The sequence below is a fragment of the Anopheles funestus genome, chromosome 3RL, assembly GCF_943734845.2.
Source record: "Anopheles funestus chromosome 3RL, idAnoFuneDA-416_04, whole genome shotgun sequence".
NCBI classification, from domain to species: Eukaryota; Metazoa; Arthropoda; class Insecta; order Diptera; family Culicidae; genus Anopheles; species Anopheles funestus.
The window spans coordinates 31,930,372-31,949,415 of record NC_064599.1 but is presented as its reverse complement, the minus strand read 5'-3'; the positions used below and the strand labels follow the sequence as shown (position 1 = coordinate 31,949,415).

The 19,044-nt window shown below is 42.3% G+C and overlaps 1 protein-coding gene across 12 annotated transcripts in view; it reads right to left on the bottom strand.

The window, feature by feature from the left end:
• The window catches only part of LOC125770974 (CUGBP Elav-like family member 4), a 468,092-nt gene that overhangs the window by 343,799 nt on the left and 105,249 nt on the right, over positions 1-19,044 (bottom strand). For all 12 annotated transcript variants that reach the window (XM_049441119.1, XM_049441110.1, XM_049441115.1 and 9 more), the window contains one exon: positions 13,466-18,875. In XM_049441119.1, coding sequence (XP_049297076.1) covers positions 13,466-13,472 — 7 coding nt within the window. In that variant the 5' untranslated portion in view covers positions 13,473-18,875. Of the gene's footprint in view, positions 1-13,465; positions 18,876-19,044 lie in introns of those variants that run through there.

Genomic DNA, 19,044 nt, shown 5'->3' with positions numbered 1-19,044 from the left:
TACATTTTAATCCACACCCTTCAAAGGAGTGAATAAAATGAACATTTTCTAAAGATAGAAAAGGCACCTAGCTCGCTGTTTCCCTACACACGTGTAGTCATTTACGATGAAGCTCTATCACGTGTAATATACGACCGATAAAAAGCAGCCAACTTTTATGATGTGTGCTATTTACAACAGTTTCTGTTTTTTTTTTTTTTTGTTAAAGCATCTCGGTCAATATGCCACGCGCGCGCTCGGAGATCCGCTTTGTTCTCGGCGTGTCTTTGTCAGTTGTGGCAGCTTCTCACAGCTGCCACTGTTTGCACAGGTATGGCTGTAACAAAATGGCAACGATCCTAGCAACGTACCAACACCAGCCCAGTGTGGTGTGGGGCGTGTGAAATGGGATACGCTTATCGGCCATGTATTTCCTGCTTTGGATCTGATAATTTTTCTATAATCTAAAAACCAGTACGTAAAATATGCATAGCGGCGAAAGTTCCCGCCCCTAGCCTTCGGTCGCATCGAACCCACCCCGTCCCTGGGGGGGTTGAGGGTTTTTTTTCTCTCACCCTTTCTCTCTCTTTCACGCAAGGATTCTTTCAGGTGCCCTAACACAAACTACCCCATTTACTCGGACATGGGACGCGCGTTCATTTGCACCCGGGCTGGGGCCACGGTTTCGTTGTGCTACCAAGGGTCTTGGTTTATGGTTGCACACCTCGTCAAGGGGATCAATTTCCCAAAAACCCCGTTGTGCACGAAATATGGTACGGCACGAAACCATCGACGGAACCAGCGCGCATCAACCTTTCACCACCATTTGAGTTCCGCCCTGAGATCCCTTATTGCCGGTTGATTATGTTCGTTTGCTCCTTTCGTCGGTGTTTCGCGCTAGCTTCAAGTTAGTTTTTTTTTATTTTTTGCTTGCTGTTTTTGTTATGTTCTCCGATCACAACGGGACTAAAAAGCCACGGGGTACGTTATTTATCTCACAACTTGTCTGTGTGTGTGTGAGTTAGGGTTTTACCGTAACCACTTCTGTTAGTGTCTCCTTCCCATGAAAAAAACACACCAGTCACACCAAAGGTATCACCGGTTGGCCCAGTTTACCGAAGCTTACATCACTGTCTTGTACGGTTGATAAAAGATCAGCCAAATAAGGACCACTTTTGGCGATTGAAATCGCTACGGTTGAAGGTGAAAAACTTCTCCACGGGTAGTGGCAGGTGACGGGGTCTAGGGGGAGCTAGGCCAGCTGACGTTGGTATACCGGAGCGTTGAATGTATTCAACGGTCCGTCGGGGCTGCTTCCGTAACCGGGCAAAGTCCCGGGTACGATAGATGACGTAAGATCTTGGTAGAAATTAAATTTTCATGCCTCACTTACACGGCGGGAATGACTTTTCAGTGCGAAAGCCCGGCAAACAGGCCCTTGCACAACCCGGACTCCACTACTCCCTAGTCCGCTGGAAGTCTTCGGGAGTGAGGCCGAGTTTTTGGCGTCTCCGACCGTGGCACAAACACAGTGAGCATCCCCAGCCTTTATACACCGTAACGTAATCATGATCCTACCTATACATATACCCTATCACAACCCGCCATGATGACGACGATGATGATGATGATGATGATGATGATGATGTGTGAATGTGGCGCTCAACGTTTGCTAAACCACGCGCTAGTGAATGGCAGCGGGCGGACAAAATTCATTTCCTTCATCCGATGCTGTTCGACTTGCCTCGAAACACACGCTGCGGTCTTTACTGCAAGTCGCTGCTCATCAACATGGCGAGCTCAACAACGGCTGGTTGTCCCGGCCCAACCTGGTTACACCCCGAGAACAGCACAACCTATCCTACCCAACGGAATCCCCTTTTGTGTACACTTTTTTAACGCTCACCGGGCACCGAGGGTAGTATCGTACCGTAAAACCGAAGCAAAACAGTCGGTGGCTGGTCGGTGGTGGTTGGCCGTGCCCTTCCTGTTCACAAAAAGGTGTGATGAAAAATGTGTGATAAATATAAGCTGACTGCTATTGATATCGATCGCTTGCCGGCGCTAGGCGAAAGGCTACGAGTTAATTAATCCAGCCTAAAAGTCATAATGAAAATTCCACATACCAGAGCCGTTCGCCTTGTGTTTCGCGCTTTCATGGTGGAATTTTGTTCATACCATCACAGCTTTTTTGTTTTTCAATCTCACCTTAAAGTGCATCCAATGTTTGTTTGCACACATGGTGGATGTTTTCTCCACCGGGAAAACGTTTTATTGATTTTATATAAAAGTTTTCAAATTCCATCCTTGGTTTTGGGTTGGTTTGTTTGGTGTTTTTTTTAGCATGGTGAAAGTAGTTGGTACTTTTATGTTGTTAAAATACGTATAATAAAAATAATTTATTAATAAATTTATTTTGAGGTTGATATACGACCGACGAACGAGCATTTGAGTTTATGGAACAATTGGTTTTAGTTTTTGTTCCTCGGCACTGAAGACAAAATAAAGAATTGGCTTACAATGGGATATACAAAAGCTCCTCAGATCATTAAAACTTGTAACTTTATGTTTACAATGTTTTAATTAATTTACCTGGTCAACTATGATTGTTTTTTTGCAAGAGACAGAGAATCACACTCTTTAGACACTTTAGAAAATCGCACAAGCAAATATGAAAGTCGGGACGGTTGATATGGACATACTTAATACCTCCTTTCCTTAATACCTCCTCAACCTATCATTTGCATTTCCTTGTACATAAAATTTTTTATTTATTTGCTATGTCTTTTAATTAACTTTTGACAAACAAAATAGTACTTTACGTTTTTTTAAATCTGAAGTCTATATTATAATAATTTAGAACAGCAAATTAATAACGGAAACATCTGTCACGTTATAAGAGAAGACCCAATCACCAAAGATTTTTCGATCAATATTTAATCTTTGACCATTTTTATATGAAAATTGTAATACTTAGACATCAGAATACAGGATTCAGGAAAATTAAAGCGACAAGACTTCCTTTGAGTTTTCAAATTTTCAATTTCAGTACAAATTATTATCCAGTGGATAAAGAGTATACTTCACATTATATTTGGATTGCAGAAAAGTTTCATAGAACTGCATAGAAAAGGATTTTCAGTACAACTCTTCATTTGGGGGTTTGCCTTTAATCAACGGAACAAAAATATGACATATTTCCATTGAAAGTCAAACTGCTGCAAGCAAAACTGTCCCCAAAAAGGAATGCTTTAAAATTTCAGACCAACTAGCTTCGTTCCGTACTGCTCCTGTCCTATTTCCAGCAATCCTATTTAAATATACAATCATCGTTACAGGACGGTCCCTTTCGGTCCCATTCCGTAAAACATGCTGACGCCAATCATTCGCAAGATGATACGTCTTAATCATGTTTATACTTTCCACTGAACTATTCTTCATCACATTCAACCACCTTATGCGGTACACGTGTCCGGACCGTTTCTTGCCCTAAGAAACCGACGGAAGTTCGTTCCTTCCGCAGTCCCAGCACCAATGCGGCAGCGGTAAACAAAGATTTGCTTATGAATATCAATATTTGTTTGCTGGACGGCCGCCGAACTGAGGGATAGCAGGATGGGAAAAGCACGGGATCTTCATCAAAGTTGAGCTGATATTAATTATAAAGTGGACCGGCTCTATCTCTTCGTGCAGCCAATGGCCGGATGGTGCCAGTAGGCTTCACTGAAGTATTCATGACTTGATTAATGCTTGCGGTAGTCGCAACTGTTTCAACCTATTTTAAGCATTCAACGTATGGTGTTTTATTGGTCGTAAAGATTTGATTGAAACAACTTGTTAAAAAGGTAGCTGACGGGCAATGTATTATAGGTATACGATTAATCATTGATACGAGATTTTAATGAGTGGTAGAATTATGTCGCAAATAATGTTTTACCGTTTTGGAAAGAATTAAGAATTTAAAGTCTTTGCTTTCCACAGCAAAACTCAACAAAAATACTCTCTCTCTCTCTCTCTCTCTCTCTCTCTCTCTCTCTCTCGTTCCCAACATATTGATTCCAAAAGAGCTTTAAAACGTAACAGTCAGTCAAACCACCGGACACCCGTATCAACTACTTAACATTTCTCTGTTATTGCTTTGTCCCGAAAATCCAAAAACCCTGAGCAAACCCATAAGCATCGATTGTGGTACTCCATTAACGAAACCATCAATAAGCCACACCCAGCGATTGGTATCGAACAGCTTCATTTTCGATTTCGACAAACCGACCACTTATAGCGGATCCGACCCGAAACCCGTGCCGCTTAAGCTACTCGTGGGTTGGGGTGGCGAAACTTATCCCCCGCCTGAAAGTGCTTACCTAGCGAAAACCTCTCAATTAGCACCTTTTCTTCACCAGCCAATCATTCGCAACCAGTCGATAACAAATTTAAGGCCTCTAATCAGTTTGAGCGAACAAATCGATCGGAAATCTCGATAACGAGTTAACCTACTTCGCGCAATCATCCATCCGCTTCAGGTTCATTCAACCTTCCTGGGAAGGACGGGGGGAGGATGGTTGAAGACGAGACAGGCCCGAGGCACTGGCCAACGTGGTGATTCGGCGAACAATCCCATCTCGTCGGCACTGCTGCCCTCGGGGGCGGTGGGAAGTGAAATGATTGCCGGCGACATTTATCGTGGATACTCAATCAAGATAGGCAAAATGAATCGCTAATGAAACGCTAATGCACTTTGACGACCGATCCCGTCGGCAGCCAGTTCTGGAGTTTTGCCTCTGTATGTGTGTGTGTGTGATTGGTACTCGTCCTGCTCAGCTGGATTCGCGCAAATGGGATGCTTGTATAAATTGTGTAATTTATTGTTATTACAAAACTGGCTGCCGGCGGGTCACTTTGGCGGGTGCTCTAAAACAAACCAATTAGTCGTGCGCTTCCGTTCACAACACGGTGATGCAAGTTCGAGTATGAGCTGGTTGTGGTACGAGCAGGGGGTTTTCTGGTAAGGTGGTTTGCGGGTGTAAAATTGATTTTATTTCCTTCTCCTGTGTTCGATTGGGCTTGCCGTAGTAGCTAACACGGTTACCAGGGCCGACACTTTCTTTTATCCCCCGACCCGCACCGACTTGGATGACTCATTGGTTTCTTGCCTTCCTTATCGATTTGTGCTTCTGAATTGCGAGCTTTTACGGAACTAGCCGTTTTGCTGTTGAAGGTGTTAGTGCCCGGTTTGTGTTTTGGAAATGTCATTATGACTTGAGATTTTTTCCTTTTCTTGTGACCATTTCATTTCATTTTCCAATACTAGTTTTTTCGCCTGTTTTAAAAATAACGCTTAGTTTTCAGCGATAATAATAAAGATTTAATGTGAAATCAATAAAACAAAGTGGCATAAAAATTACTTCATTTGTATCGAGCAGAACAACTGTTTACAAGAAAATTAAAATTTCAAGTTATTATAATTATTGTGTAAATTTAAACAAAGAAAAATTTAAAAACATTTTATTTAGATTTTTAAATTATATTAAAATAGTTTCCAAGAGATACTGTAAAAAATTCAACAAGGAAAGAATATTTCCAACACGAAAATAATGGACGAAACATTCTTACCACAGTTACAACAGTTGATTGGATATTTGTACAATTTCTTTTGCTTATTTCTATTTCGTTTTCTTCTTCATAGTAAACCCCGTAAGCCGTACAGTGGGCACAAAAACTGAAATAAGTGTATGTGAACGTGGAAAGCACCACGAAAGTCCAAGCATTAAATGGGACTGGCAAGTAGGTGACGTACGGGATACAAATCCTTTTTCTTCCCGCGGGGGGTGTGATGAAAGCAAGGATTCGGTAAAATTGATAAAAATGATTCGAATAAATTTTTAATGCGATTACAGTGTTCGTGCCTTAGAGCGAATTGAGTTGTTGCTTTCTCCTTTTTTTTGGTCCTGAAGATTGCCTTCAAGCGGCTGAAATGGTTTAAAGGATGTTCCAATGAGCTTTACTTTAACCTTGCTTTAGTATCGGTAATTTTTCGTTAGTAGACAGATTAGGATTACGGAAAGGAATGGTTTATAAATATAGCATATATTTAATTAATTTTTGGTAATGCGACCATACAAAGGTATGATGTATTATTTGTTGAAGAAGTCACCAAGCTTTTTTCTTGGGGAAGGATACAATTTTAGCATAAAAAAAGAAAGTGCTTTTAGCTCGTCATGGACAGAGTGATTTAGTTAACGCATACCCTCGGAAAGAGTCCGGTATATTGGATTGCTAGACGACGCCGCTCGACACTGAGCCGTTCGGGGTACTCCTACAGCATGTCAAGATCAAATAATAAAGTATTTTTTATAAATATTGTCTACGCCTTTACTCATTTCCAGTTTATCTAGTTTCAGTTTTTTGTATACTATTTTGTACCATTTTAATGTACAGTGGAACGCCGATTATCCGTGCTGATCGGGATTCGGCCCCTGGCAGTTAAGCGAATATCACGGATAATATGACAACTTATTTTATTCATAAATATTACTGGTTAGTGTGTAATGGGTGAACTTTTTTTTTTAAAGCTAAAAATTAATTTTCTTAGATGCACTTTGCAAAATAAATCTGTTTTATTTGGTCAAACTTAAGCCATTTGTATCATTTCCTATTGAAGCTTTTATTTCTTGCATCACCGGTTTGAAGTTAATATATCAATTCGCCTTTGGAACTGTCATTTCCGAGCTGCACGGATAATGGGAAAACCGGATAAAAGATACCCGAATAATCGGCGATCCACTGTACTTTTAAAGGGCCCTAACTTCGAATCCAAACTTCGAAGTGGTTTTTATAGTGCATCATCGAAATTACTTTTTCATTTTCATATTTTTCCCGCGGTAATGTGATAAATAAAAAATAGTTGTATTTGTGTAACTTTTTTATCATTGCTAAACTTTTTATGGTTCCTTGTATTTGCTCTATTTGTATAAACTAATAAAATTTCTGAGTTCATTTAAATATATCTCGATCAGCAGTTCCTTGTTATAAGAGTTCCAACAAATTTTCAAGGGTCAAGGCTCAATAATATTCAAGAAATTCAAAATAAAATAAGTTTAATACATAAAAGCTATCTGAACAAAAGTTCCACCATCGTTTGATGAAAAACTCATTTTATAACTCATTAAATTCTCGCTTGAAAAAAACTATGCACGTTGTACAAAATGACAATGTACGAAACGTACCATGCCATGAAGCTGCATTTGGAATGCATCTTATTCTCGCCCACAAAACCCACAAACCCCCACACACTAAAATGCAACAAAAAGGATTTTATCGATTTGCAATGTTTTCCCAAAAACGGCAAGTCAACCACTCCAACACGATAAAAGGGATTTTGGAGTCCCCAAACGACACGGTACGGTAACAAACTCCATCGAAACAATTGTACCAAATTGTACCGAACGCTGTGTGTGAGGTTGACATGAATAGATTCTAGATTCCTCTCTTTTTTTTCTCGGTCACTGGCAAACACCATAGAACGAAATCAAACAAGATCGCAAAACAAGCCCTAGAAACCGAAACAAACACCTTAAAGGATGAATTCTGGTAAGCCCTTGCAGTCACGATCCAAACCAAAATGATGGGTTCTAGGCCTGTTTGAAATCGGTGCACCTTCACCAGACCATCTACCGTTGGTGGTACATGCAAGTGTGTTGCTTCGGTGTTTTTCGTAGAGCTTTACGTGTCAACCAGCCGCAGGAACCAGGCACCATCGCAACCATCCCAACGCAGGACGTAGGTACAGCCGTGCACAAAGCTACATCCGACCGTAGCGTCTTAATGATGGTGTCAATGTTTTGTTAAATTTATTCAGACAACGAATTTCGAAACACTAGCTCGGTCTAAGTCGCATGCTCCCAAAGTTGCAAAAACCCGAGTGCTTTAACTTCTCAGAAAATGCCTTAGCCTTGCCTCGGCGTACCATCCGTAGCAAAGGCGAGGGCGTTTATTTATTGACGTTTCATTTTCTTACGCAAATACTCGTGCAAAAGCTTTTTCCCATGTCAGGTTTGCCGCTGTTGGCAACCTCAAGCCAATTTTATGCTCTGCCAGCCGAAGGGGGAGAGCATGGAGTGACACATCGTCGTACTTATGGAAATACATGATGTACAAACAGAACTGCACACAGGCGGCTGCTTCGAACCAATCAAGCAGTTTCATTTGGGGACATTCGAGTGTTTCTTTGCTTTATTGTCTTTTCAAATTGAACGTACTTCAAGATGGAGAACGCACCCGGCCAGACATCTCGCATCTTCATGCCTGCAGAATGCCAAGGTGCGTACGAAAATAAATATTATTCTTGTGAATGAGTTCGGCAAACCATGCCTACGACAAATTTGCTAACAAATAGATACGCTTCCAGCAATGGAGTTTGAAGTCTGTGCGGGTGTGTGAAGTGTTTCAGGGAACAAAGGCACACCACCAATATTGTTTAATGATAAGAAATTTGTATTTTCCTTCATTCGGATGATAAAAATCTTATCAGGCTTATGTTTTTTTTTCTTAGGCAGCAATAAAACACTACAAGACGTTCGTACGTAAGATGCTTTTCAAGACAACTCTATTTCTTCGGGAGTGCTTCAACTCCATGCACACTACTTGTATGACCTTCAAGCGTATCCTGCAAACTTCCCTAGTCATAAAATATATTCTCGAGCGTCTAAGGTAAGGCTACCGCTGCTACTGGGTGTGCTGATACAATCGATATTTACTCATACCGCCCTGCAAAAAAAAACAACCATACCGACCCGAGCTCGGGGTATACTCGAGCAGCGGAAACAACATTCTCACATATGTACACGATATTGATTGGAGCCAAATTTATGATGTAACATAATCATTTTTCTTCGCTTCCTATTCCCATCACATCAAGCGGTTCGGCTGTGCAGCCGGCAGTACAGTATTGAAAGCAAATCTGTTCAAATTTCTTTCGATTGAAAACGGTTCCGAAGCACACACAAAAACTCGGGCCCGGGCAGAGTGAAAGAAGTCGAAGAGTATGCTGGCAGGCGAACACAACCGTTGGGTTCGTTCCGTTTCGGGGATCGTTTTATTTTCACTTAAATTTTACTTCGCTCCAGTGAAAGCAACGACCCCTGGCTGGTTTTTTTTTCGATGCTCGGTTATTTATTTTCCCTGCTTCCCGGGCAAGTAATTTTTACATCTCCACAAGATTGAAATGCTGGGCAAACCAATTGAGGCGGCTTGAAGTGGCTTGGGCCGTTTGTATGAGCAGCGCTTTTTCTTTCTAAAACCCGCCAGCCAGGATCAGCTTTAAACAGTGTTGAAAAGGGTTGTTAAGCGGCTGCCGTATGTAAAGCGAAAATATTGATTATTTTTAACTCGGTTTTACTGCTAGGGGAGATGTGTTTCTCATAGAGCGTTGCATTTCTGTTCAATTTAGTATATGAGGGAGTGTACAATATTTTGAATGTTTTGAGATTTAACTATTTTTCATGCTTGGGAAACTTCTTCTCCAATAAAAGCCGCGTTAACGTTAAAAACCCCTCTTTTCTAAATAAAATTTGAAAAAGTTTGGAAAGTATCGCCAATTCAGAAAAAACTACGTCTAATATTTGGTAAAGGAGATTAAATCTGATTTTTCTTAAATCATTGTAAGAATGAACTTTATAATCAAGAATTTTGAATTTGTCTTTGCAGTAGTAACATGTCTGTCACACCGCATTAAGTGACCTGTATTTAAATGTGGATCTATCAGATGAAAACCAATAATTACCACGCCTAAAATACCAACAATGACAATACCAATAGCCAGTGAAGCTCTCGAAATGTTTTTGGAAATCGAATTCAATAGTGAGATTTGGAACTTCACGAACATGATCTCCACACGTAGAGACGATCTAGCAAATGTGCAACATAAAGATGAACTCTGTTCGAAAATACAAATTCTTCAGAGAAACGATTGACAGGTGGAAGCTGTTTCTAGCACTACTAATGCAGATCAAAACCTCTATGATTTTTTTGAAATTGGATATATGCTTGAGTATTCAAATACTTTTTTCATATATCATAAAGGCCATAAAGAATTCCGACAAATCACTTCACAGTCTGTTTGTAAAACTTTGTTCGGAGAATCAACCAAAAAATTTGAGATTATTCTTCCTTTTTCTTATTTATTTGTCGTAGAACAATCTTGCGGTATAGCCAAACATTCTTCTGATGTTATTTTTCTAGTATCCAGCAACTGTATTCCATCTTGACTTGTCTTTCAAAATCTCAGGCATTCTATAAAGTTGGATTTTCCATAGCTCCATATCTATTCCAGCAGGGTTCGTTTTCTTCTGATGTTTTAAAAAGTTTTGTTCTTTGTTTTAAACCACAAAGTTGTTAGAAACATTATGATATGCTAGTAATGATACTACATTTTGAAGTTCGTAACGATTCCAGTTTTACTTTAACAACTATTAAAAATCTTACTTTTACTAGTCGAAATTCAAGCAAAATATTTAAACAAAAAAAAACTGATCATTATGTGTCCCGAACCGAACAGCTCACAAATGCACGCGTTAGCAACTTAAGACACGTTATAAGGTACCGTTCCCGCAACAGGCACCGACGGGTTACGTTAACAATGAATGAAGCGGCACGTGATTTTTGTTATGCCTGCTAACGTGACTTTATAAGTTTATCACAACACACAAGTGACGGAACGCGAGCCGGAGACTGTTTATACCCGGGCGTTTCTTATCCCCCATAAAACCCACCAGCACAAGGATCCGAAGGCATTTCCCAAGCGCAAGGTGTTTCCCCTGGTGGGTGTGAGTAAACCCTATGCATCCATCGACCAGTTGAGTCAGTTCGACCCTACCAAAAGCAGAACAGAATGCAACTGTTGCAACTGTGCCTGTGAGCGAGCTTGATCGGTAGCATTGGGTTTTGTTTCATTGGCATGCAAACTATTGTCAGCTCGAACACCACGTACGTTCGGTTATGTATGAACACAGCACCGTAGAACCCGCTCGGAGTACGGGACCGGGCCCGGTTCTATCTGTTTCTGCACGATGCAACCACTTGCACACCTATATTGCACACGGTGGCGATGGTCCACCGTGCCGGGTGTTTGTTTGTTTGCCTTCTGTGTCTTGTGTATTGTGGCGCCCAAGAGAAACCCCGGTGAAGATTTATACTTTCGGGATCTTGTGATAATGCTTAAGCCCATTGCTGGATTGTAGCAAGAAGCAAAAACCTGCTTTAAGCGGGTTATCGGCTACGTTAAGACGATGTTCGTTGCAGCCGGAGCGAGCGTAGTTGTGTTTTAAGTGGAAATACTAAGTTTGTTTGTGTCTATCTGCTACTAGCCAAATATTATGCAAGGATTACGTTCTTAATACTTTCAGAAAGGGACGGTAAGAAAGATTTTCCATTTTAAAAAAAGACCAATAATTAGATTATTAAATGGTTTTGCTTTCGTTTCACCGTTTTGAAACCGTTTTCAAATCACAAGAAAACCTTAAATTTTTATCTCGCAAGAAGAATTTAAATTTAATTCTTGCATTTTTAATACATTTCATTATTCATTTCTTTAATATAATTTAAATAAGTTTCCCTGGCATTTGTTTAACGCTTATACTTTCCACCAAAAGCAGCACAGCTTGATGCATCTAGGTTTGGTGCTGCACCGATCTTAAAGCTAGAACTGACCTCATTTTCTATTTCCTTGGAGCACACACAAAAAAGAAACATACCCTAACGATGCAACCTAGCAAATGGCTGCCTGTCGTTTCTGGTTTTGGTTGAACTGCCCAGGAGTGCGATACCGAGGCCATCCCACGGACAGCATCGGTGGCAACTATCGGCAACTAAGCTACCGCTACCGGTGAAGATGAAGAAAAACTTCATCAGCTGCTTTGGGTTTTGTTTGATTTTTTTCCTTCCCTGCCCGCCTAACGTGTGTCCCTTTGCCGGTCGGTTTTATCTATCGCAAATGGATAGCGAGAACGGCTAAGGCAGGTGACAGATATCTGTTAGTACGGATAAAACGCGCTCATCCTAGGTGTAGGCTCCACAGCTACAGGCAGCTACCAAACGATGAACGTCGTACAAGCATGAAGCCCACCATTGGAGGCCCAAATTGAGGGGGAAAAAAGCTTTATGCTAGTAAAACGTACCAAACGAACCAACGGTAGGCAGCAAATCAAGCATTTTACCGAGTTATTTGGCGGGATGGGATGGGGGCTAAAGACGAAGGCTTCAAAGGCGTGCAGCTCGGTGGGCAACAAAAAGGAAAAGAAAAATGAGCTCGCAAATGAAAGGCCAACAGTAAAGAAAACGAAAAAAAAACACACACGGAAACCTGAGAATACGTAAAATGAGAGCATATACTAATGACCGCACATATATATATGTATAGGAACAAATCCTTCGCAGCAAATTCGTGTCCTCACTTGCCTAGGCCAGAAAGCGATGTTAGGACGGAGTTAGAAGAATCCAGCCGTAACGGGGGGAATGTTTTGATGACTGTATGTGTGTGTATGTATGTGGGAATGGGTCGTTAGCTTAGCGGGTAGACCACCAAAGGCACACGACTGAGGGTGTGAAGGGAGGAGGTGAGAAGGGGGGTGTTGGAAAAAAGGCACATTAGAGTGGAGAGATGGATTTTCTCTCATTTTCCCACTCTCGTGCCGTCGGTTCAAAGTCGCGGACGCGACTAAACGTACATGTATGTGTGGGTACGTATGTATTCAGATCCTCCGGCATCACAGCGTATACCCACCGTTCGTATAAAAGCGAGAAAAACCATTCCAAATGTCTGCTCCATCCCCCCCGAAGGACGCGTGGTCTGACGGGGGCGCCCACCGAGCAAACGAAGGCCTCGTCTATCCATCTCCTTCAATCGTCTCGGAATCGCCTTACGGTACGTACAATTTAGCACACTCAAACCGTCTGCTTACACTGGGTGAAGCAAAAAAAAATAGGAAGCAAAAACTCCCGACCCCACCGTGGGTGGAAAGTATGTACGCGTGTATTTGCTCTGTGTGTGTGAGTGTGTATATATGCGGTTGTGGTTTTGCGAGAGCAGCAGCAAAAAAAGAATGAAAGAAATATCGTCCCGAAAGCGCTCTAGGTTTTATATTTATCAATAATTTAAAGGGCGATATATCGCGGCAAAAAGGAAAACTGTAAAACTGAAGACTGGAAATCCTACTTGAACCAGCATGAGGAGCCGGACCCGGTACACTTTTGCCACAAAACAAGGCCAACAAATTGAAGTGCAAGTGATTTGGATTGTTCACTTTCGCTTGGAGAAATGCATTCATTGCGTCGTTCGTGTTGCTTCGCTTTAAACGGTGGAATTTTTAAGGTTTTGCGAGTACGAATTTAAAGGTAATGAGGTTGTATGCCTTTCCTCGAAGATTTCTTATGAATTATAGTTTTTTTATGAAGAAATTAAATCCTATATTTGAAGAAGCTTCCATTTGCTTACCTAACATGTATGCAGAGTACTTTGGTTGTTCTCGAAACGCAATAAAATGATTCTTTCCGAACACTGGAAAATCGCGCAATGTCGACCAGACGACACTTTTGCTATGGTCGATTTCTATGCACGTATTGCCAAACGCAATCTAAAACCAAACCAGATCTCTTGAAAACCTTGCTCTTTAGCTTTAGCAGGTTTTGTTCACAGCACTAGTACGCGATTGCCACGGTGGAATATTTCCCCTGCTCGTGCCGTGACTTTCCTTTTTGATGGTGGGGTGCTTTATGCCACCTCGCTGCCACACCCGGGGGGTATACACTTTCCGTCAGTGTTGCATCCACTTCCTGGTCGGTGTATGGGCACAAAAAAGACCAGCTACACGTTGTACGATCAGGTTGTTCAGAATTGTGATACAAACGAAATCGAAATCGAGCGAAACGTCGACGAAATACAGCAACAAAACCTCACTCACACACCGATGACTTTTATGATTTTCAGAAAATATCATCAATATTTTCCACCACACTTGGCAAATATGTGGCTCGCGGCAATATCACTTCACACTTGGTTGTTTTCCACCCTCACACACACACACACACGCTCACACACACCCACACACTTGCTGAAGGGCCCCCGCGGCCTTAACACCTTAACCGTTGACTCTGGGTAGGAATTACCAATGCTCCAGCAACAAAACTGCATTCACACGATTCGTACGATTTGGCTTCTTCGCTCTTGAAACACACAATCACACAAAACACACACGGACTGGATGCTTTGGATGCTTCTGATGGATTCAAGTTGGTCGATGAATAATATTTCTCCGATCACAGCATTGCAAAGAAACAATGGAACAACGGATCAACCTTTCAGCTTTTTTACCGACTGACGTTGTGCACTGCTTCACCCACGAGGAAGTACACTCGAAACACACGGAAACCAAACGGAAAGAAACTCAAACAATATGTGCACAAATATCACGCGAGAAAAACGGATCACTTACACCGACAAACCGTTTCGCGAGGAAAAACTTAAACTTACGGCACAACACTAAACACACGGAAATACGCGCGCGCGACGAACCGAAGGCCCCGGGTACGGGTGTTTCTGGTTTTCTTCACACGTGCACTTTAAAATTCGGAATTTTCCTGGCGCTTCCAGGGAAAAAATCCCCTCCACGGAGAAGATCGGCGATAATGATGGGACCGACCGACAAAAGTGATGTGATATTGTTATTGTGCGGAACTATTATTAGAACCAACCCGAACGTTCCGGAATGTGTTTCGTATGTGTTCTTCTCGGTAGTAATGTAATCTCGACTGCAAAACAGGAGTCCCTGGCACTAGTCACGTCCCGTACCGACTGGGGCAGGGATGGGAGGTTTTTGGATTTAAATTTTACCGAAACGAAAATACCGACGAGATCAGCATTCGCAAGTAAGAATTCCGATATGTTGAAGGAAGGAAGGTTTTTCTTTTTTTGACGTTCTATGCACCTACAGTTACGAAGGTTGGAAGCTGAAGTATCGTACCTTCCCTACGGGCCACGCAGACACACAGACACACACACACACTGATATCACAAATATTTCCTAATCACCGTTGTTACCTCACGATCTCGTGGGAAGCACAAAGCTACTGCTGCTCATATCACCGCGTTCAACTCTCCCGCCTTAGATGTCGATGCTGGACAGTGGATGATTTCGGCGGTGTTTTTTTTTTGTTGTTTCCTTCTCCTGTCCCTGTAGGGTGGTTGCTTTTACTTTTTTTGTTGTATATCCGCGCAAAATCGATTTCCGAAAAGCGAGACGCGATAATGGGCAACACGGAAAACGTACGCGGGACGGTACAGCGAAGAAAAGAAAAACACGCGATAAAAACTGGGAAAATCAATGTTCACATCAAAACTCTCACAGATTTGCAATTCGCGCGTCTTTGGCGGATGTGGGTTTTTTTTCTTTCTTCACTTCTTTCCAAAGCACAAGACCGACGAAGCACTTTAATGTGTGTTACGGAAACTCGTACAACGATATCGCACGGGGTTTTTTTTCTCGGTGAAGGCTTTTTATGGGGAGTTGCCGGTTACGGTTACGAGGCGAGTTTCCTCGAATTTCCCGAATAACAATCACCCGGATGATAACAATCGGAGGATAAGTTTATGCGTTTGGTTTGTGTAATGTTACGATCCGCTCGTAAATTAACGGCTTGTATGCACTTGCTATTCCTTTACCACAAACTTTGCAGCTTCCTCCTTTTAGTCCAACTTCGGTGCACTGCTCAATTTATGTATTTGATGACGTTTGGTATTCGATTTTTCCTTGTTTTTTTTGAGCTTCCAAAACAAACTCCCCAATATACGGCAGGCTAACAGTAACGCCGGACTTAGTTTTCAGAACTCTGCAACTGGGGATGTGGACACTAGCTGGATGTTCCTCAAAAAGCGTCCCGAAGCAAATGCCGGCCTTGATTTTGCGAATGAAGCTATATTCAAGCTCCACATACACACACACACGCGCGCGATTTAAAAGGGCGTCGGGGAGGGCAGCGGTTTGGTGGACCGAATACAACAACAGATTAAGCGGAACGCAAAACGGAAATAGTTAGGCACTTTTTTGATGTGATGGTTGCGGTTCTCCTGCTCAGTTTTAACGTTTTGTTTGGTTACTTTTTTGTAATTGCCAATAGCGACCTTGTGTGCTAATGTGTACTAATGGTAATTGCTAATTTTGTAATACTTTCTACACGCGGTTTTTTTTGCTTCTTTTTGTTTTGGCAAAATCGTCTCTATCAGCGTCTTCGTTACGGAAGTTACCGGAGCACCGAATTATTTGTAGCTCACACACACACACACACTAAGCAGGACACTTGGACAAGGACGTATAGCGTACGTCTACAGCTGCAGCAGATTAGGAAGAGTAGAACAACAAAAAAACGGCGAGAGTGTATTTCACTTTCACTTCCGAACAAACAGTGGCACAACTTGCTACCCCAAAATGCACCCCCAAAAACACAAGCGCAGCACCAGGTCACCTGTGGGCCCCTTGAGCACGCAAAACCGTTTAAAGTTAGGGTACGCCGGAAAAAAACAACGAGAAAACCTCACGGCACGCTGACACCGTATGCACCGATAGCCCAGTATGGCCCAGGCTGACCGTAAGGGATGCAGTCAATATGTATATTGCCCGCCTGCTCCTGCTGTTTTGCTGCTACACTGCTGGTTTTGTGCTGCCACTGGCTGACTGCTGAGTGACTGACTGATTGTTGATTATTGACGGCAAATGCATGCGGCCGTTTTGCTCTCATTCGCCGCGTCCCTTTCACGCTCGGATCCGGATCGTTATCGTTCCGGACACAATCGGTCTCGCTCGCTCGTCCCCAGGAACGCCGGTTGGTTGACTACCAGCCAGTCAGTCAGTCAGTTCGTTCAGACGGAAAAGCCAGTCCACACTGCTGGTACCCGTCCTTTCATTCGGATGCAACGGTAGCACGCACTCCAGCTGACAGTGGCGCCGGCATCAAACTCTCGGCTGTTCCCACACCGGTGGGGGGTGGATGGTTAGCTTTAATATCCCTTCGTTTTTTGTTCTCTTGCTGCACACGGTGCGCTCTTTAACTTGTATCGCACGCGCTGATAAAGGCTTTTCAGTGGTTTTTTTCTTCTTGTTTTTTGGTGAGCTTTAGTACGGCACAACACTTCCTTACATTACTGCCACACTTACCGATCGAGGTTTTTTGGAATTTTTGTTTGCTTCACGTTTTCCTCTCTTTGTAAGTTATTTCTATCGCGGGTTTTTGTTTATTTCTCCGTAAGCTGCACTTTTAGCATCCAGTGTATGTCCCCCGTTACGGTGAAGGATGTGCTACCATCGAAGGAAAAGGCTCAAGCAAAATGGTTACCATCATCGTCATCTAAACAGCCAGCATTACATACACACAAAACGGTGACTAACATACACTTTTCGTAAACTATATAATCCCTGTAATGATTTTTCGATTGATTCAGAGCTCAGTGTTTCTGGGTTGTTTTTTTTTTGTTTTTCTTCTTCGTTTTTGAGTATGTAAGTTGTTTGTTCGTGGTGCATTCGTGGGAGTAATGGGAGACGATTTTCCGTTTTGCGGAAATTTTTTCGGTATTTCTCCTACACGTTCCACGTTTTGTTGATACTTTTTACAATGTTTTACAGTTGCATCCGAACTTTTGCCGCTTTTTTTTTGTTTGCAATATTGCCTCTATTCCGGGTTGTGATGATAGTTGATAGTCTAGCCTATTTTATACAGTGGACATTTTTGATGATGCCTTTTTGTGTTGTGTTGTTTTGTTTTTTTTAGTTGCTCTTCGGTTTTTTCTTTTACGTTAACGTTTCTGTTGGGCACTTCTGTTTACTGCTTCCTTTGGCGGGTGGCTTCAGGTTACGAGCCGCACTCAACATGCTGCACCGCTACTCATCCACATCGATCCGAATTTCGGCAAACTTTTGTGATATTTTTTGTTTGTTTTGTTTTTCCTGTTCGTTCCCGTTTTTGTTTTTCTTAACAAACGACCAGAGCAGAGCACTTTGCTTTGCTTTCAAGAACACCAAAACCAGTCTGCTTCTTCCTTATCCGGTCCAATGTGTGCTACAATTACTACAACGTTCCTTTTTGGTGGCCAATTGATGATGCTGATGACAACGGCTCTCCGGTGGTGACGACCGCTCGTGCTGAACGTTTCCCTTCGCTTACATATGCCGTCCGTACCGGTTGTGCAAGCGATGCAGCGGCTTCTCCTCCTTGTTGGTTTTCCTTTCAAACGTTTCCGCACTTTGTTGCTTGGACGAGCAAATTACTACCAGACATTTGCAATCACACGCGGCGCACCTTAGCGAATAGTGACAATAGTAATAGTATTCGTAGTAGCGGTTGTAGTGATTTTGTAGTATTTAGTAGTAGTAGTAGTAGTAGTAGCAGTAGTATTCACACGAGACCGGGGAACAAACAACAAACTTATGATTTGAACAACTAAATACGACGACGACGACAACAACGACGACGAGCACGACGACGACGACAACGACGATGACGATAACACACCCGTATCCTTGTTCCACGTTTCTTTCTCTGAAGTCAAAACAGTCCCAACCGGATCTAGGAACCTCTGCTACGGCATGCGACGGTCCCGACGGTCCTCGATACCCGACCACGATGACGACGGTCGACGAGCCGAGGATGTTCGCGATGAGCGCTTATGGTTGAGTTTCGTACTCACCTCCGGTGGGTTTCGTCGTCACCCACAAGCACGCGAGTGTCATGCCAGTGCTGGTATAAGCGTTTTGAAGAAAAGTGAGCAACGGTTTTTTTGGAACGATATGAGGTTTTGAGCATAATTGTCCATTCAACGCACTTTCACTCCACACCTATTTACAGCCAGGTGGAGCGTTCTGTAAAGATCGAGAGTAGAGATAAAATTAAATGGTTAGAAAGCAAAAGAAAAGTATTGCATGTGTTTAGAAGTGTGTGTTATTTTGATAAAAAAAAAGATTTAAGTAAAAATTTGTGCAACAATACTCTTTACATCCTTATCTTAAACAAGTGACATTTAGAAAGTTC